Source organism: Pseudophryne corroboree, chromosome 5 (assembly GCF_028390025.1).
Source record: "Pseudophryne corroboree isolate aPseCor3 chromosome 5, aPseCor3.hap2, whole genome shotgun sequence".
Taxonomy (NCBI): domain Eukaryota; kingdom Metazoa; phylum Chordata; class Amphibia; order Anura; family Myobatrachidae; genus Pseudophryne; species Pseudophryne corroboree.
The window spans coordinates 516,057,986-516,079,439 of record NC_086448.1 but is presented as its reverse complement, the minus strand read 5'-3'; the positions used below and the strand labels follow the sequence as shown (position 1 = coordinate 516,079,439).

General features: G+C 48.1%; 1 protein-coding gene across 4 annotated transcripts in view; it reads right to left on the bottom strand.

Moving 5' to 3' along the window:
• FARS2 (phenylalanyl-tRNA synthetase 2, mitochondrial) overlaps window positions 1–21,454 on the bottom strand; it is a 1,040,929-nt gene that overhangs the window by 308,185 nt on the left and 711,290 nt on the right. For all 4 annotated transcript variants that reach the window (XM_063923085.1, XM_063923087.1, XM_063923086.1 and 1 more), the window contains one exon: window positions 2,792–2,952. In XM_063923085.1, the coding sequence (XP_063779155.1) occupies window positions 2,792–2,952 (161 nt within the window). The remainder of the gene's footprint in view (window positions 1–2,791; window positions 2,953–21,454) is intronic.

The window sequence follows — 21,454 nt, the reverse complement described above, 5'->3', positions numbered from 1 at the left end:
TGCCTCCTGCTGGCCTCACTGATCCACTGCTGTGTCAGAGGATGCAGCTAGGTGACTCTCCAGAAAGTGAACATAAAGTCCAGCGTATCACACGCATTTAATTTTTTCTTTCTTTTAAACTGGTCTGTTAAGAAATTGTTGTTATACGAAACCTTAATTGCTTAGTAGCAATCGTTACCCTATAACTTCAGATCCACTAAAATCTTGGTATTTTGGAGAAGTATGTCAATTTAATTTGTGTAGCTGTCCCGTGCATCAGGGAGAATCGCCCAGCACTGGATTACCTGCATGAACATCGGTCATCTGAGTAATCCTCTGCTAACTCACGATGACCAGGGAATTCACGCTGTTGAAGTTAGTGAAGCTGCGTCCAAGGTCACAGCCACTGGTTTCAACATGGCCAGAATATGGGGTCGACGCGCCCATGTTTCCATAACACTGCCTATCACCGCCACCAAAGATGAGCAGCATGTTAATCATGCTGTGGCATTTGGGGCACTGTGCATGACACTGCAGCCCCCGGATCTGTACATGCACTGTGCGGGTCCTGCACATGTGCAGATCCAAAATCGATTGAACGAATGATTAGAAAATTAAAGACGTGTGATTCTAACTCAAAAAAGCAATGAGTGTTCAATATCACTACAATCAAATAGTTTATTATCTTTTCAAAGGGGTACTAACAAATCTGTCCAGGCCATTTTAGAACATCACTGGAGAATAAGCAGTTTCTTTGCTTTATTCTATGAAAAAGCAAAGGCATGCAGGTATTCAGCACTTCTTAGGCATTGTTTCTATGAGCTGTAAGGGTACCAACAAATTTGTCTACGTCTTTATACAATTTCCCATGCTTGCTATCAAAAAACATGGTACAGTTATGGAGCTCTTAATTTCCAGCACAAGAAAAGCCTGACAGAAACTTACTCCAATATATGGGTAGCTTCCCTAAGTTCAATCTGAGAACAACTATGGAGCAAGAGAATCTCAATGGACTTTATATCATTAGTGTTAATAATGTGGAGTGACAACAGATGGCATATGATTGATGACTTTGCTGCAAGAAAGTCACTGCAATTAATTAGAATTAGAATCCGCTTTATTGGCCAGGTATACTTGCGTATACTAGGAATTTGTCTTCGGTTCACTATATAACAGCCAAGTAGGTAACAGATAAGCAGGTGGGGGGGGCAAGTAAAGTCATACAGATAGGCATACCGTAGGGACACAAGTGAGTTACATGTACGTCTAGTCAGTCAATGTTCAGGAGTTCAGCAGGCGGACCGCTTGGGGAAATAAACTTTTGAGGCTTCTGGTGCACCTGGCAAGGACGGTGGGTGTGAAAGAAGGCTACAAATGTAATCATTATTAAGTATTGCTCTCAAGAAGAACACTAGATTTTATGCTTTCAACATTTAAGTTTTTATCCTGTTTGAGAGCAGACATGACGGACGGTGTCACATGAAATGGCTATAGAACATTTATTCACCTGTAAGTTTAGCAAAGTTATCTTACTGAAATCATAAAAAGAAATTTTGTACAAGTACTATCAACTGGTTAAGGGAAACGTCTCAAGAATAAATACACAAGACCCAATATACTGGTTTATATTCAATCTAATATACAAGTTTATATTCAGTTTTCTGGGATAAATCAGAAAATATATAATAAGAGAGATTTGGCTTTAACCTACTGTAAGATATAATTTGAGCTCTATAAAGGTGCCATTTGCAAAACTGATAGATAAATAAATATGAACTTTAAATTTGTAAAAACATTTAGCATATATTTACACTTGGGGAACCATTATTCTAGTATGCAAACAACATTTCCTCTAGTTAGTACATAAAAAGTCTTTCTGCATTCAGCTAAATAACTAGGTGTATATCTTATCCATCTCAACAACATACAGAATAATATTCATACAAAAATAAATGTATCCATGATGTCCGGCTGCGCATATTACTGCTTGTTACTCTAAGACAGCTTCACTTATGTCTCTGCAGGCCTCTATGGGGTGAGGAAAATGAGTAATGATACATCGCTTTGGAGAGCCTTTGCAACCGCTGCGGAGACACACTGTGGAGCACAGAGCTCTCCCTTTTGTTTTTGTCTACAAAACTTTTACATATATACTGTATTTTATAGTAGTAAGGGGATTGTTACCAATATTAATTTAAAATATTTGTCTACTGTACTTGGTGCCTAATACATGTTTGTATGGAATGCCGATGTTTACGCACCTGCGCGATTATCGGTACACTGCGCATGCACCACGACTGCACTGCGCACACGCTAAGTTACATTTGTAATGCCGCTTGCAGTGGTAACTTAAATGCAGAGTGATTGACCGGAAGGGGCTGTTGGGGGAAGTAACGAGAGGGGGGAGGGAGAGGGAGGGGGGGGGGGGGGGAGTTACCAGCAAAAATGCAGGTGTGTCAATAGCCGCTTTCGGTGCATGTACCTGCCATCAGCTACGATAATGTACCCAGAGAAACACAGCACCAGCATTGCATCTACTGCAGGCAGTCTGCGTGACCATAGACTCATTCAAGGAGTCGATGTTCCATGTTACTGCATCAATGCTGCATATGAGAACTTTGTGATCACTCCGAAGGGTGTCTATATTCTTTTCTGGGCATCAGCTTCACTTGCAATGATTAGCAAGTCTGTTGCCTTTAAGATCGCAGCTGTGTAGACATGTGCATGCAAACATGAATTAGACCCTTGGCACAACTAGTATTTTTAGTTTAGCACAGAACAATATATTTTTATATATGCTTGCATGGGTTACCTGAAATTGCACTTTCTCGTTGATGTCAGACACACGGAATTGTTTTAGAAAGAGCTCACTTTCACTCCAGAACAAGCGGATGTCAGGAATACTGTACAGAATCATTGCCAGTCTCTCTAATCCAAGACCAAATGCCCATCCAATTTTGTCATGAGCACCAGCTGCAAACAAAAGCAAGAAGAAATTCAGAAGCTTAGTGTTAAAGATTTAAAATAAAAATGTTATTGCAATTCCAATGAATACATTAAAGAGACAGGAAAATCTGCTAGTAATTGCCATCTGATGGTTCTTAAAGTTACGTAAACAAAGGATTGTAAAATGTATGCCTCAACAGCAGAAATGTCCAACGTATAGGTGTTCTTAGAGTCTTTCCAAATTTGAAAGAAACAGTGTTTGTATGGAAATATTTTCTAAACACAGTGCCGTTTCTAGCGGCGGGCGAGCCGTGCAACCGCACGGGGCGCCCGCCGCGGCACTTTGTTACTCCTTATCGCCTCTGCCCGAGCGCTCCTGCTCGGGGGGCGGGGCTTCGCGGAATGACGCGTTTGCGTCGTGACGTCACGACGCAAACGCGTCATTACGCAAAGCCCCGCCCCCCGAGCAGGAGCGCTCGGGCAGAGGCGATAAGGAGATAAGCATGGAAGGAGGAGGCGGCCGGCGCGAGGGACATGAGTCGGCGGGACCGAAGAGCGGGAAGACGTAAGTATTCTCTCTCCCCCCCCCCCCGCTTGAAACCTGCCTGCCGCTGCCACACTGTGTAAAATGGGGACACCTGCCTATGGGGATACCTGCCTGCCGCACTGTGTAAAATGGGGACACCTGCCTATGGGGATACCTACCTGCCGCACTGTGTAAAATGGGGGCACCTGCCTGTGTACTGTGTAAAATGGGGATATCTGCCTGCCGTACTGTGTAAAATGGGGCACCTGCCTGCGTACTGTGTAAAATGGGGATATCTGCCTGCCGTACTGTGTAAAATGGGGATACCTGCCTGCCGCACTGTGTAAAATGGGGACACCTGCCTATGGGGATACCTGCCTGCCGCACTGTGTAAAATGGGGGCACCTGCCTGCCGTACTGTGTAAAATGGGGATATCTGCCTGCCGTACTGTGTAAAATGGGGATACCTGCCTGCCGCACTGTGTAAAATGGGGGCACCTGCCTGCGTACTGTGTAAAATGGGGATATCTGCCTGCCGTACTGTGTAAAATGGGGATACCTGCCTGCCGCACTGTGTAAAATGGGGGCACCTGCCTGCGTAGTGTGTAAAATGGGGATACCTGCCTGCCGCACTGTGTAAAATGGGGGCACCTGCCTGCGTACTGTGTAAAATGGGGATATCTGCCTGCCGTACTGTGTAAAATGGGGATACCTGCCTGCCGCACTGTGTAAAATGGGGGCGCCTGCGTACTGTGTAAAATGGGGATATCTGCCTGCCGCACTTTGTAAAATGGGGACACCTGCCTGCCGCGCTGTGTAAAATGGGGACACCTGCCTGCCGCGCTGTGTAATATGGGGACACCTGCCTGCTGTAATGTGTAAAAAGGAGACTCTTTTATTTTAATTTTTTTTCCCCTGTGGTGGGTGTGATGATATCAGACGAGGACACGCCCACTTTAATGAGACCACGCCCATTTTAATCAGGCCACACACCCTTGTCGGGAGCGCGCGCGCATTCTTTTTATGGCTATATGGGGGGGGGGAACCATTTTTTTTTAGAGCAATTGGGGGGGGGGGGGCGCATTTTGAAATCTCGCACTGGGAGCCAAAATGTCTAGAAACGGCCCTGTCTAAACATAACACTTTCCCGTTCTGTATTTAAAGAGTATATAAAATTGATTATGCATTACAAAATATTCTCTTATATGTACAGTGCTGTATATCCAATTTATGAAGTTTGTAGAGACAGTGACAACATTAATTAGTACTGTTTACTACATACATTAACGGAAAACGTTTGTATTGAAATTTATGCAATTCAAGTTACGTGAGTAAGCTGAAATGGTACAAAGGTAAGCAGTAAACTGCTAGAGGGTAAAAAAATAAGAATTTACTCACCGGTAATTCTATTTCTCGTAGTCCGTAGTGGATGCTGGGAACTCCGTAAGGACCATGGGGAATAGCGGGCTCCGAAGGAGGCTGGGCACTCTAGAAAGATTTATGACTACCTGGTGTGCACTGGCTCCTCCCACTATGACCCTCCTCCAAGCCTCAGTTAGGACACTGTGCCCGGACGAGCTGACATAATAAGGAAGGATTTTGAATCCCGGGTAAGACTCATACCAGCCACACCAATCACACCGTACAACTCGTGATACTATATCCAGTTTGACAGTATGAAAACAACTGAGCTTCTCAACAGATGGCTCAACAATAACCCTTTAGTTAGCAATAACTATTTACAAGTATTGCAGACAATCCGCACTTGGGATGGGCGCCCAGCATCCACTACGGACTACGAGAAATAGAATTACCGGTGAGTAAATTCTTATTTTCTCTGACGTCCTAGTGGATGCTGGGAACTCCGTAAGGACCATGGGGATTATACCAAAGCTCCCAAACGGGCGGGAGAGTGCGGATGACTCTGCAGCACCGAATGAGAGAACTCCAGGTCCTCCTCAGCCAGGGTATCAAATTTGTAGAATTTTGCAAACGTGTTTGCCCCTGACCAAGTAGCTGCTCGGCAAAGTTGTAAAGCCGAGACCCCTCGGGCAGCCGCCCAAGATGAACCCACCTTCCTTGTGGAATGGGCATTTACAGATTTTGGCTGTGGCAGGCCTGCCACAGAATGTGCAAGCTGAATTGTACTACAAATCCAGCGAGCAATAGTCTGCTTAGAAGCAGGAGCGAGCACCCAGCTTGTTGGGTGCATACAGGATAAACAGCGAGTCAGATTTTCTGACTCCAGCCGTCCTGGAAACATATATTTTCAGGGCCCTGACAACGTCTAGCAACTTGGAGTCCTCCAAATCCCTAGTAGCCGCAGGCACCACAATAGGCTGGTTCAGGTGAAACGCTGACACCACCTTAGAGAAACTGGGGACGAGTCCTCAATTCTGCCCTATCCATATGGAAAATCAGATAAGGGCTTTTACATGATAAAGCCGCCAATTCTGACACTCGCCTGGCTGAAGCCAAGGCCAATAACATGACCACTTTCCACGTGAGATATTTTAGATCCACGGTTTTTAGTGGCTCAAACCAATGTGATTTTAAGAAACTCAACACCACGTTGAGATCCCAAGGTGCCACAGGAGGCACAAACGGGGGCTGAATATGCAGCACTCCTTTCACAAATGTCTGAACTTCAGGTACTGAAGCTAGTTCTTTTTGAAAGAAAATCAACAGAGCCGAGATCTGTACTTTAATGGAGCCTAGTTTTAGGCCCATATTCACTCCTGCTTGCAGGAAATGCAGAAATCGACCTAGTTGAAATTCCTCTGTTGGGGCCTTTTTGGCCTCGCACCATGCAACATATTTCCGCCATATGCGGTGATAATGATTTGCCGTAACATCTTTCCTGGCTTTAATAAGCGTAGGAATGACTTCTTCCGGAATACCCTTTTCCTTCAGGATCCGGCGTTCAACCGCCATGCCGTCAAACGCAGCCGCAGTAAGTCTTGGAACAGACAGGGCCCCTGCTGTAGCAGGTCCTGTCTGAGCGGCAGAGGCCACGGGTCATCTGAGATCATCTCTTGAAGTTCCGGGTACCACGCTCGTCTTGGCCAATCCGGAACCACGAGAATTGTGTTTACTCCTCGCTTTCTTATTATTCTCAATACCTTTGGTATGAGAGGCAGAGGAGGGAACACATAAACCGACTGGTACACCCACGGTGTCACTAGAGCGTCCACAGCTATTGCCTGAGGGTCCCTTGACCTGGCGCAATATCTTTTTAACTTTTTGTTGAGGCGGGACGCCATCATGTCCACCTGTGGTTTTTCCCAACGGTTTACCAGCATCTGGAAGACTTCTGGATGAAGTCCTCACTCTCCCGGGTGGAGGTCGTGTCTGCTGAGGAAGTCTGCTTCCCAGTTGTCCACTCCCGGAATGAACACTGCTAACAGTGCTAGTACATGATTCTCCGCCCATCGGAGAATTCTTGTGGCTTCTGCCATTGCCATCCTGCTTCTTGTGCCTCCCTGTCGATTTACATGGGCGACTGCCGTGATGTTGTCTGACTGGATCAGCACCGGCTGGTGTAGGAGCAGGGATTTTGCTTGACTTAGGGCATTGTAAATGGCCCTTAGTTCCAGAATATTTATGTGAAGGGAAGTCTCCTGACTCGACCATAGTCCTTGGAAGTTTCTTCCCCGTGTGACTGCCCCCAAGCCTCGAAGGCTGGCATCCGTGGTCACCAGGACCCAGTCCTGAATGCCGAACCTGCGGCCCTCTAGTAGATGAGCACTCTGCAGCCACCACAGTAGAGACACCCTGGTTCTTGGAGACAGGGTTATTAAGCGATGCATCTGAAGATGCGATCCGGACCATTTGTCCAATAGGTCCCACTGAAAGATTCTGGCATGGAACCTGCCGAAGGGAATTGCTTCGTAAGAAGCTACCATCTTTCCCAGGACCCGCGTGCAGTGATGCACCGATACCTGTTTTGGTTTCAGGAGGTCTCTGACTAGAGATGACAACTCCCTGGCTTTCTCCTCCGGGAGAAACACTTTTTTCTGGACTGTATCCAGAATCATACCCAGGAACAGTAGCCGTGTCGTCGGAACCAGCTGTGACTTTGGGATATTCAGAATCCAGCCGTGCTGGTGCAGAACTTCCTGAGATAGTGCTACTCCCACCAACAACTGTTCCTTGGATCTCGCCTTTATTAGGAGATCGTCCAAGTACAGGATAATTAAAACTCCCTTTTTTCAAAGGAGTATCATCATTTCCGCCATAACCTTGGTAAATACCCTCGGTGCCGTGGACAGTCCAAACGGCAGCGTCTGGAATTGGTAATGGCAATCCTGTACCACAAATCTGAGGTACTCCTGGTGAGGATGGTAAATGGGGACATGCAAGTAAGCATCCTTGATGTCCAGGGATACCATGTAATCCCCCTCGTCCAGGCTTGCAATAACCGCCCTGAGCGATTCCATCTTGAACTTGAATTTTTTTATGTATGTGTTCAAGGATTTCAAATTTAAAATGGGTCTCACCGAACCGTCCGGTTTCGGCACCACAAATAGTGTGGAATAGTAACCCCGGCCTTGTTGAAGTAGGGGTACCTTGATTATCACCTGCTGGGAATACAGCTTGTGAATTGCCGCTAGCACCGCCTCCCTGTCTGAGGGAGCAATCGGCAAGGCAGATTTTAGGAACCGGTGGGGTGGAGACGCCTCGAATTCCAGTTTGTACCCCTGAGATACTATTTGAAGGATCCAGGGATCCACCTGTGAGCGAGCCCACTGATCGCTGAAATTCTTGAGGCGGCCCCCCACCGTACCTGGCTCCGCCTGTGGAGCCCCACCGTCATGCGGCGGACTTGGAAAAAGAAGCGGGGGAGGACTTTTGCTCCTGGGAACCTGCTGTTTGTTGCAGCCTTTTTCCCCTACCTCTGCCTCTGGACAGAAAAGACCCGCCTTTTCCACGCTTGTTTTTCTGGGTCCGAAAGGACTGAACCTGATAAAACGGCGCCTTCTTAGGCTGTGAGGGGACATGGGGTAAAAATGCTGACTTCCCAGACGTTGCTGTGGAAACTAGGTCCGAGAGACCATCCCCAAATAATTCCTCACCCTTATAAGGCAAAACTTCCATGTGCCTTTTAGAATCTGCATCTCCTGTCCACTGGCGAGTCCATAAGCCTCTCCTAGCAGAAATGGACAATGCACTTACTTTAGATGCCAGCCGGCAGATTTCCCTCTGTGCATCTCTCATATATTAGACTGAGTCTTTGATATGGTCTATGGTTAGCAGGATCGTGTCTCTGTCTAGTGTGTCAATATTTTCTGACAGTTTATCTGACCACGCAGCGGCAGCACTGCACATCCATGCTGACGCAATAGCTGGCCTAAGTATAATGCCTGAGTGTGTGTATACAGACTTCAGGATCGCCTCCTGCTTTCTATCAGCAGGTTCCTTGAGGGCGGCCGTATCCGGAGACGGTAGTGCCACCTTTTTAGACAAACGTGTGAGCGCTTTATCCACCCTAGGAGGTGTTTCCCAACGTGACCTATCCTCTGGCGGGAAAGGGAACGCCATTAGTACCTTCTTAGGAATCACCAATTTTTTATCAGGGAAAGCCCACGCTTCTTCACACACTTCATTTAATTCATCTGATGGGGGAAAAACTACGGGTAGTTTTTTCTCCCCAAACATAATACCCTTTTTAGTGGTACCTGCATTTATATCAGAAATGTGTAACACCTCTTTCATTGCCTCAATCATGCAGTGAATGGCCTTAGTGGGCATCAGGTTAGACTCATCATCGTCGACACTGGTGTCAGTATCAGTGTCGACATCTGGGTCTGCGGTCTGAGGTAGCGGGCGTTTCAGAGCCCCTGATGACCTGTGAGACGCCTGGACAGGCACGAGCTGAGAAGTCCGCTGTCCCACATTTGGCATGTCGTCAAATTTCTTATGTAAGGAGTCTATACGTGCACTCATTTCTTTCCATAAGCTCATCCACTCAGGTGTCTGCCCCGCAGGGGGTGACATCCCTTCTAAAGGCATCTGCTCCGTCTCCACATCATTATCCTCATCAGACATGTCGACACAGCCGTACCGACACACCGCACACACACAGGGAATGCTCCAACAGAGGACAGGACCCACAAAAGCCCTTTGGGGGGACAGAGTGAGAGTATGCCAGCACACACCAGAGCGCTATATAATGCAGGGACTAACTGAGTTATGTCCCCTATAGCTGCTTTTTCTATATAAATGTATACTGAGCCTAAATTTAGTGCCCCTCCTCTCTTTTTTACCCTTTTCTGTAGTGTAGACTGCAGGGGAGAGCCAGGGAGCTTCCTTCCAGCGGAGCTGTGAGGGAAAAATGGCGCCAGTGTGCTGAAGGAGATAGCTCCGCCCCTTTTCCGCGGACTATTCTCCCGCTTTTTCCTATATTCTGGCAGGGGTATTTTCCACATATATAGCCTCTGGGGCTATATATTGTGGTATTTTTGCCCCCCCTAGCGCCCTGCACCCTCAGTGACCGGAGTGTGAAGTGTGTGTGAGGAGCAATGGCGCACAGCTGCAGTGCTGTGCGCTACCTTGGTGAAGACTGATGTCTTCTGCCGCCGATTTTCCGGACCTCTTCTTGCTTCTGGCTCTGTAAGGGGGACGGCGGCGCGGCTCCGGGACCGAACACCAAGGCTGGGCCTGCGGTCGATCCCTCTGGAGCTAATGGTGTCCAGTAGCCTAAGAAGCCCAAGCTGGCTGCAAGCAGGCAGGTTCACTTCTTCTCCCCTTAGTCCCTCGCTGCAGTGAGCCTGTTGCCAGCAGGTCTCACTGAAAATAAAAAAACTAATTTCTATACTTTCTTTCTAAAGGCTCAGGAGAGCCCCTAGTGTGCATCCAACCTCGGCCGGGTACAAAATCTAACTAACTGAGGCTTGGAGGAGGGTCATAGTGGGAGGAGCCAGTGCACACCAGGTAGTCATAAATCTTTCTAGAGTGCCAAGCCTCCTTCGGAGCCCGCTATTCCCCATGGTCCTTACGGAGTTCCCAGCATCCACTAGGACGTCAGAGAAAAATAAGATTTTAAACCTACCGGTAAATCTTTTTCTCGTAGTCCGTAGAGGATGCTGGGACTCCGTAAGGACCATGGGGATAGACGGGCTCCGCAGGAGACATGGGCACTTTAAGAAAGACTTTGACTCTGGGTGTGCACTGGCTACTCCCTCTATGCCCCTCCTCCAGATCTCAGTTAGAGAAACTGTGCCCAGAGGAGACGGACAGTACAAGGAAAGGATTTTTGTAATCCAAGGGCAAGATTCATACCAGCCACACCAATCACACCGTATAACTTGTGATATACTATCTAGTTAACAGTATGAAGAACAACATATCATCGGCCCAAAACCGATAAAACTATAACATAACCCTTATGTAAGCAATAACTATATACAAGTCTTGCAGAAGTAGTCCGCACTTGGGACGGGCGCCAAGCATCCTCTACGGACTACGAGAAAAAGATTTACCGGTAGGTTTAAAATCTTATTTTCTCTAACGTCCTAGAGGATGCTGGGACTCCGTAAGGACCATGGGGATTATACCAAAGCTCCCAAACGGGCAGGAGAGTGCGGATGACTCTGCAGCACCGATTCAGCAAACAGGAGGTCCTCCTTAGCCAGGGTATCAAACTTATAGAACTTTGCAAAGGTGTTTGACCCCGACCAAGTAGCAGCTCGGCACAGCTGTAGTGCCGAAACCCCTCGGGCAGCCGCCCAAGACGAGCCCACCTTTCCAGTGGAATGGGCCTTAACCGATTTCGGTAACGGCAATCCTGCCGTAGAATGCGCCTGCTGAATCGTGTTACAGATCCAGCGAGCAATAGTCTGCTTTGAAGCAGGGCCGCCAACCTTGTTGGCTGCATACAGGACAAACAGTGCTTCTTTTTTCTGATCATAGCCGTTCTGGCCACGTAAATTTTCAAAGCCCTGACCACATCAAGGGACTCAGAATCCTCCAAGTCACGTGTAGCCACAGGTACGACAATAGGTTGGTTCATATGAAAGGATGAGACCACCTTAGGTAGGAATTGAGGACGGGTCCGCAACTCCGCTCTATCCATATGGAAAACCAGATAGGGGCTTTTATGTGATAAAGCCGCCAATTCCGAAACTCGCCAAGGCTAACAACATGAACACCTTCCAAGTGAGATATTTCAACTCCACTGTTTTAAGTGGTTCAAACCAATGTGACTTAAGGAAACTTAACACCAAGTTAAGGTCCCAAGGCGCCACCGGAGGTACAAAAGGAGGCTGAATATGCAGTACTCCCTTCACAAAAGTCTGTACTGCAGGTAAAGAGGCCAATTCCTTTTGAAAGAAAATGGATAAGGCCGAAATCTGAACTTTAATGGAGCCTAATTTTAGGCCCAAATTCACTCCAGTTTGTAGGAAGTGAAGAAAACGGCCTAAATGGAATTCTTCCGTAGGAGCATTCCTGGCCTCACACCAAGAAACATATTTTCGCCATATTCGGTGATAATGTTTAGACGTCACGTCCTTCCTAGCCTTTATTAGCGTAGGAATGACCTCATCCGGAATACCTTTTTCCGCTAGGATCCGGCGGTCAACCGCCATGCCGTCAAACGCAGCCGCGGTAAGTCTTGGAACAGACAGGGAACTTGTTGTAACAGGTCCTGCCTTAGAGGAAGAGGCCACGGATCTTCTGTGAGCATTTCTTGCAGATCCGGATACCAGGTCCTTCGTGGCCAATCTGGAACAATGAGAATTGTTCTCACTCCTCTTTTTCTTATTATCCTCAACACCTTGGGTATGAGAGGAAGAGGAGGAAACACATATACCGACTGGAACACCCACGGTGTCACTAGGGCGTCCACAGCTACCGCCTGAGGGTCTCTTGACCTGGCGCAATACCTTTGTAGCTTTTTGTTGAGGCGGGATGCCATCATGTCTATTTGGGGTAGTCCCCACCGACTTGCAATCTGCGCGAAGACTTCCTGATGAAGTCCCCACTCTCCCGGATGCAGATCGTGTCTGCTGAGGAAGTCTGCTTCCCAGTTGTCCACTCCCGGAATGAACACTGCTGACAGAGCGCTTACATGATTCTCCGCCCAGCGAAGAATTCTGGTGGCTTCCGCCATTGCCACTCTGCTCCTTGTACCGCCTTGGCGGTTTACATGAGCTACTGTGGTGATGTTGTCTGACTGGATCAGAACTGGTCGATTGCGAAGTAAGATCTCCGCTTGACGTAGGGCGTTGTATATGGCCCTTAGTTCCAGGATGTTGATGTGAAGACAAGTCTCTTGACTTGACCAAAGTCCTTGGAAATTTCTTCCCTGTGTGACTGCTCCCCAACCTCGGAGGCTCGCATCCGTGGTCACCGGAAATCCAGTCCTGAATGCCGAACCTGCGGCCCTCTAGAAGGCGCGCTCTGTTTAGCCACCACAGGAGAGATACTCTGGCCCTGGGGGACAAGGTGATCCGCTGATGCAATTGCAGATGCGACCCCGACCCGGACCATTTGTCCAATAGGTCCCATTGGAAGGTCCTTGTATGGAATCTGCCGTATGGAATGGCTTCGTATGTTGCCACCATCTTTCCCAGAACTTGAGTGCAATGATGCACTGACACTTGTTTTGGTTTCAACAGGTTCATGACTAGAGTCATGAGTTCCTGCGCTTTTTCCGTCGGAAGAAAAACCCTTTTCTGGTCTGTGTCCAGAATCATACCCAAGAAGGGCAGACGAGTTGTAGGATTCAGCTGCGACTTTGGAATATTGAGAATCCAGCCGTGTCGCTGTAACACATTCAGTGAAAGTGATATGCTGTTCAGCAACTTCTCCCGTGATCTCGCTTTTATGAGGAGATTGTCCAAGTACGGGATAATTGTGACACCCTGCTTGCGCAGGAGCACCATCATTTCCGCCATTACCTTAGTGAAAATTCTCGGGGCCGTGGAAAGCCAAAACGGCAACGTCTGAAATTGGTAATGACAATCCTGTACCGCAAATCTCAGGTACGCCTGATGAGGAGGATATATGGGGACAAGCAGGTATGCATCCTTTATGTCCAGAGATACCAAAAAATCTCCCCCTTCTAGGCTGGCGATGACCGCCCTGAGCGATTCCATTTTGAACTTGAACCGTTTTAAGTAAAGGTTCAGGGATTTTAAATTTAAAATGGGTCTGACCGAACTGTCCGGTTTTGGAACCACAAACAGAGTTGAGTAGTACCCCTGCCCTCTTTGAAGCAGGGGAACCTCTACCACCACTTGTTGAAGACACAATTTGTGAATCGCATGTAACACTATCTCCCTTTCCAGCGGTTGTTTCGGTAGGGCTGATTTGAAAAACCGGCGAGGAGGCACTTCTTCGAATTCCAGCTTGTAACCCTGGGAAACTATTTCTATTGCCCATGGATCCACCTGTGAGTGGACCCAGACGTGGCTGAACAGTCGAAGACGTGCCCCCACAGGAGCTGACTCCCTCAGGGGAGCCCCACCGTCATGCGGTGGATTTTGCAGAGGCCGGGGAGGACTTCTGTTCCTGGGAACTAGCTGTGTTATGCAGCTTTTTCCCTCTGCCCTTACCTCTGGCAAGAAAGGACGATCCACGTGCTCTCTTGCTTTTATTGGAACGAAAGGACTGCATTTGATAATGAGGCGCTTTCTTAGATTGTGAGGGAATATATGGCAAAAAATTTGATTTACCTGCCGTAGCCGTGGAGACGAGGTCAGAGAGTCCCTCTCCAAACAATTCCACACCCTTGTAAGGCAACAACTCCATATGTCTCTTGGAGTCGGCATCACCAGTCCACTGTCGGGTCCATAAGACACGCCTAGCAAAAATAGACATAGCGTTTATCCTGGAACCCAGTAAACTAATGTCTCTTTGAGCATCCCTCATATACAAGACCGCATCTTTTATATGCCCAAGTGTCAATAAAATGGTATCCTTATCAAGAGTCTCAATATCCTTTGATAAGGAATCTGTCCATGCTGCTACAGCACTACAAACCCAGGCCGACGCAATAGCCGGTCTGAGTAACGTACCAGAATGTGTGTAAATGTACTTCAGGGTAACCTCCTGCTTGCGGTCACCAGGATCCTTGAGGGTAGCCGTATCTTGGGATGGAAGCGCTATCTTTTTTGATAAGCGCGTCAAGGCCTTGTCCAACCTAGGGGAGGATTCCCACCGTATCCTGTCCTGCGACGGGAAAGGATACACTGTTAGGATCCTTTTGGGAATCTGCAGTTTTTTGTCTGGAGTTTCCCACGCTTTTTCACATACTTCATTCAGCTCATGTGAGGAGGGAAAGGAGACCTCAGGTTTCTTTCCTTTATACATGTGTACCCTCGTGTTAGGGACAGGGTGTTCCTCAGTGATATGCAACACATCTTTTATTGCGATAATCATATATCGAATACCTTTAGCCACCTTTGGCTGTAATTTTGTATCATCGTAATCGACACTGGAGTCTGAATCCGTGTCGGTATCTGTGTCAACTATTTGGGATAGTGGGCGCTTCTGAGACCCCGAAGGTCCCGGCGACATAGGGACAGGCATGGGTTGACTCCCTGACTGTGCCCCAGCTTCGGCTTTGTCTAGCCTTTTGTGCAATAAATTAACATTTGCACTTAAAACATTCCACATATCCATCCAGTCCGGCGTCGGCACCGCCGACAGAGACCTAACATTCATAAACTCCCCCTCCTCCTTAGGTGAGCCCTCAACCTCAGACATGTCGACACACACGTACCGACACACCAAACATACACAGGGAAGCTCTTTTCTGAAGACAGGTTCCCCACCAGGCCCTTTGGAGAGACAGAGAGAGAGAGTATGCCAGCACACACCCCAGCGCTATATGACCCAGGAATAACACAGTAAATTAATGTTTACCCAGCAGCGCTGTTTTATGTATCTGCGCCAATTATGTGCCCCACCTCTACTTTAAAACCCTCTGTCACCGTGTGTCAAGCAGGGGAGAGTCCGGGGAGCTTCCTCTCAGAGCTCCTGAAATGCACCCAGTCTCCACTGGGCACAGTATCAAACTGAGGTCTGGAGGTGGGGCATAGAGGGAGGAGCCAGTGCACACCCAGAGTCAAAGTCTTTCTTAAAGTGCCCATGTCTCCTGCGGAGCCCGTCTATCCCCATGGTCCTTACGGAGTCCCAGCATCCTCTAGGACGTTAGAGAAATATATATATAGTTCATTAAAAACTGAAAAATAAGGTAAATTTCACAGTTACAGTATGAAAAGGGCCTTTTTCAGCGAACAAGTAATGAGTTTTAGAACTTATAGCTGTTCTGCAGCAATGGAAGTAAATTAAGCCTTGAACATTCCTATAGGGGTCCCAATTTCTGTATTATTACTTGATTACACCCCACCTGTCTGTATAAAAGGATGTGTAGTCATTATGTTGACATGATCTGCATGTCAACAGTCAAAATGTCGTCATGGTTAAAATGTTAAAATTCACAATGGACAGAGTAACAACATGGTATTTGTCGGCAAAGTAAATGTCAGCAGTTACAATATTGACAGTAAATGTTACTGTTAGGTTTAGGGCTAGGCTGCAGTTCAGATCAGTTTTAGGCTGTGGGTAGGGTTCTAACACTGTAAAAAAGTGATGTTAACATGCCGACTGTTGACATGCACAGTGTCCACATTATGGCCATATCGAAATGCCACATAATGTCCATATCAACAATCTGAATGTTGACATTCAAACAATGTCAACACCACACCCATAAAAAAATAGTGTTGGAGACAGACTGGATTCTTGAACCAAAAAACTATCACATCATTTGCAGCACCATGAAAAAGGTATCACATTTATCAATGAGAAGTTGACCTTCTGCACAAGGTAAATAATTATTCACTTAAATTAACATATAGAACCCCTAATTTCTTCCAATAATACTGCATGCCAATATTCACACAGGTTTGCTTTTGGGTGCTAGCACTAGAAACCAAATAGCCTATCAAGAAAACAAGGGTGTGAGTGAGTGAGTGAGTGAGTGAGTGAGTGAGTGAGTGAGTGTGTGTGTGTGTGTGTGTGTGTGTGTGTGTGTGTGTGTGTGGGGGGGGGGGGGGTTCTTTTTGTATGCATAAGATAAAATATCTTTTATTATTTTGAGCAGAATTATAAATGTAAAATGTTATTTTAGTTAATTTTTCAGAGCACCATGTCATACCCTCGGGTCTAGGCCTAGTTGGTCAAGGGTTCTCACTTTGGCAAGACAATGGGGGTCATTCCGACCCGATCGCTCGCTGCAGTTTGTCGCAGCGCAGCAATTGGGACGGAACTGCGCATGCGCCGGCGCCACAGTGCGCCGGCGCATGGCAGTTGTCGGTGCCCAGCGGTCGCTGGGCGGGAGGGGGCTGAACGGCGACGTTAAGCCGCCGTTTAGGGGGAGCGGTCCGGCCAACGCAGGCGTGGCCGGACCGTTGGGGGCGACGAGTAACTCCTGGCCAGCTGCAGGAGCTGCGCTGGCCGGGAGTTACTCCTCAAATACAAAGGCATCGCCGCTGTGCGATGCTTTTGTATTTGTGCGGGGGGGGAGCGCGGCACTGACATGCGGGGCGGACTAGCCCTGTGCTGAGCGTCCCCCCGCATGTCTGAGTTTACGATCGTAGCTGTGCTAAACTTAGCACACAGCTACGATCAACTCGGAATGACCCCCACTGACCCAAAACATACATTCAGGCTATATAGAAACAACCTTTAAGAAGAGAAACAAACAAGATGTAAATCTTCCCCACTGTACAGTCCACACATATTGTCTCTCTCTTCACTTTCATATCCTCCTGAGTCCTGACCCTTGGCCAACATTGCTGTGTGACAATATACATGCCTTTAATCTACTTCTGATTTTATTGATTTTTCATTCTACAAACCCCTTTGTTTAACCTTATATGTTTCAAAGTACTGGGAGGAGGAGCACACACTACATACAGCACAGTACAGGGAGGGAGCACACACTACATACAGCACAGTACAGGGAGGGAGCACACACTACATACAGCACAGTACAGGGAGGGACCACACACAGGTAGTGAAACACAGACACAGGGGACCAGCGCAGCAGAATCTGTCTAAGTGGCCAATCCCGATTACATACATAGCCACCATATTACATACACAGTCATAACATTATTACACGAATAGCACTACATTATACAAATAGCACTGCATTACACGTATAGCACCACATTACACATAAAGCACTACACGTATAGCACTGCATTACACAAATAGCACCATTAACACGAATTGCACATTACAGGTATAGCACCGCATTATGGGGGTAATTCCGACCCGATTGCTCGCTGCAGTTTATCGCAGGCATGGCCGGACTGTTGGGGGGGGGGCGGGCCACGGCAGCTGCGTGACGTCACAAGCAGCCGATGTGACCCGGGGCAGCGAAGAGGTTCTCCCGGCCAGCCGCAGGAGCTGCGCTGGCCGGGATTAACTCCTGAGATGCAAAAGTATCGCCGCTGTGCGATGCTTTTGCATTTCTGTGGGGGTAGGGCTCCGGCACTGACATGCGGGGCGGACTAGCCCTGTGCTGGGCGTCCCCCTGCATATCTGAGTGTCTGATCGTAGCTGTGCTAAATTTAGCACAGCTACGATCAACTCAGAATGACCCATCATCATGGACAGACATTGGGTAGCTATAGGGCTGAAGGACGTTGCATTAGAGATTGTCCCAGGGCTGGCTGTGAGTGCTGCCTGGTCAGCTGGCATCCTGAAAACAAAGTACATCTTGCTCCTGTCCAGTCCCCAAAGCATACACTGTGAACGGGGACGCCCTAAAGGCCCATACACACTTGACGATAAAATGAGCGACGTCGTTCATTTCAGCCCTCATCAACGACGTCGCTCATTATATCGTCAAGTGTGTATGCATCCGACGACCATCGATGCGCGGCCCCGTGGGACGTTAACGACCCTCGCTTATCTGTGGAGCATGTATGCTCAATTTCCACTATGGTCGTTACCGACCAGAGACGTCGTTGAATGTGTATGGTGTGAACGACCAACGACCAAGCCACTGTTCACCAGCCCTGTTCCCAGCACATTATTTTAATAAACTGTTCAGCTTGGATGCTTCAACGATGAATGGTCTTTGGTAGTGTGTATGCTCATGTCGTTTGCTCAGCTGTTCAAGGGAAGTTCAAGGGAAGACGTTAACGACGGTCGTTAACGATGTGTGCATCGTCAAGTGTGTATGGCCCTTAACCCTTACACTAACACGATAATACAAATAATGTAATTAAAAATAACCTCTCTGCCGTATCCCCTTCAGTGCTCAGTCGCCGCTCTGGCCAGTTCAGTGAGAGTGCGGGAGCTGAGGTGGCAGCGGGTGTAGTGAACCCGGCTCCGACCATCGCTTTGCTGCTGCTCCTGGGCCGGGCTCGTTGAAGAGACCTTTGGCCGGGGCCAGGGAGAGGATGCTGCTGGGCTGGTTAACTTTCTCAAGGTCCCCCATTGGTAAACAGCATCACCACTTTTCACGGCTAGCGGCACCTGGAAGTGCCCGCTAGCCTAACTTCTGGATTACATTCCAATGAACCGCAAGTACTGGAAGCAGTGTGAGCCAGCCCAGCCTGAGAGTGAATTGGCCTGGCTGAGGGGGATATGGAACCGGCCCATCGAAATCTGTCATGGTGTCCTGGTGGGCCAATCTGCCCCTGGTAGCTGCACTAATTGCACCTATGGTAGTTACATCCTTGTATATAACACATGTAACTGTGACAGGGAAGGTGGCCCCTCTCAGCTGTGGGTCCCAAAGCAGCTGCACCTATGGTAGCTGCACCCTGCATATAACACATGTAATTGTGACAGGGAAGGTTGACCCTCTCAGCTCTGCATAGCAGCTGCACTCCCTGCACTTATGGTAGCTACGTCCTTGTATATAACACATGTAACTGTGACAGGGAAGGTGGCCCCTCTCAGCACAGGGCCCCGTAGCAGCTGCACTCCCTGCACCTATGGTAGCTACACGCTATATATAACACATGTAACTGTGACTGGGAAGGTGGCCCCTCTCAGCTCTGGGCCCCATAGCAGCTGCACTCCCTGCACCTATGGTAGCTACGCCCTTGGCGAGCCCGCATGGGGCTCTGTTGCACTCGTAACCCCACCGGCAATCTGGCGACCAGGATCCCGGCATCAGGATGCTGACCGCTAGGATCCCAACCACCGGTTACACGATCCAAACGCATGATAGAGCATATGGTACTTGCCTGTTCTCCTGCAATGTCTTGGTGACTCTAGGATAACAGGCACCAAGGTGTAGGCATATCTTCAGTAACGCCTCAGTTCCACACGCTGATGCCCACTTCCCGTGTGTAGTGACCAGTCCAGGCGAGCTGATGACACTATTCCTGCAAAATCCCATCATCATGGCCCCTTCCCCCACTTTACAATGATGTAATCGTGGCTTTATATACTGTGCCTTGATGGTGCGATTCTGCTGTCATGCCCCTGCACTGCCCACATGGTTGCGTCATACCCCTCCCAACTGGCAGCCAAGAACTTGGTAAGTGTGTGATATCTGGTTCCTGTAGTTCACCAGCAAAAAAGTATCTATTTGTTAACCATTTCATCACCCCCACATCCACTGCATACAATGGGGTCTATGTACTAAGCCTTGGAGAGAGATAAAGTGGATGGAGATAAAGTACCAGCCAATCAGCTCCTGTCAGTTTTCAAACCCAGCCTATAATATGACAGTAAGCAGCTGGTACTTATGTCCGTCCACTTTAGCTCTCCCCAAGGCTTAGTAAATAGACTCCAGTATTTGTAACGAGCCCCAGTGCTTTAGTCTACCAAACACCCACCACCAATTATGCAACTAAACACTGTAAAGCATGAGAGGACATGGGTTTTTATCCGATGTCTCCACTGTACAGCTGGCCACACGCAGGCCCATCCCACCTCTGGAGCTGCGGCCCAGGATTATTGATCAATTTGATCTCACACTTGGATGGCCAAACCTGACATGGACCAGTAAAACAGCCCCATGGGGTTTCTGGAGGATCTATGGGGCCAATTCAGACCTGACTGCTCGCTAGCTGTTTTTTGCAGTCCTGCGTTCACATAGTCGCCGCCCACTGGGGAATGTATTTTAGCTGTGCAAGTGTGCGATCACATGTGTAGCCGAGCGATACAAAAATAAGAATTTACTTACCGATAATTCTATTTCTCGGAGTCCGTAGTGGATGCTGGGGTTCCTGAAAGGACCATGGGGAATAGCGGCTCCGCAGGAGACAGGGCACAAAAAGTAAAGCTTTTCCAGATCAGGTGGTGTGCACTGGCTCCTCCCCCTATGACCCTCCTCCAGACTCCAGTTAGGTACTGTGCCCGGACGAGCGTACACAATAAGGGAGGATTTTGAATCCCGGGTAAGACTCATACCAGCCACACCAATCACACCGTACAACTTGTGATCTAAACCCAGTTAACAGTATGATAACAGAGGAGCCTCTGAAAGATGGCTCCCTAAACAATAACCCGAATTAGTTAACAATAACTATGTACAAGTATTGCAGATAATCCGCACTTGGGATGGGCGCCCAGCATCCACTACGGACTCCGAGAAATAGAATTATCGGTAAGTAAATTCTTATTTTCTCTATCGTCCTAGTGGATGCTGGGGTTCCTGAAAGGACCATGGGGATTATACCAAAGCTCCCAAACGGGCGGGAGAGTGCGGATGACTCTGCAGCACCGAATGAGAGAACTCCAGGTCCTCTTTTGCCAGGGTATCAAATTTGTAGAATTTTACAAACGTGTTCTCCCCTGACCACGTAGCTGCTCGGCAGAGTTGTAATGCCGAGACCCCTCGGGCAGCCGCCCAAGATGAGCCCACCTTCCTTGTGGAATGGGCCTTAACAGATTTAGGCTGTGGCAGGCCTGCCACAGAATGTGCAAGTTGAATTGTGTTACAAATCCAACGAGCAATCGACTGCTTAGAAGCAGGCGCACCCAACTTGTTGGGTGCATACAGTATAAACAGCGAGT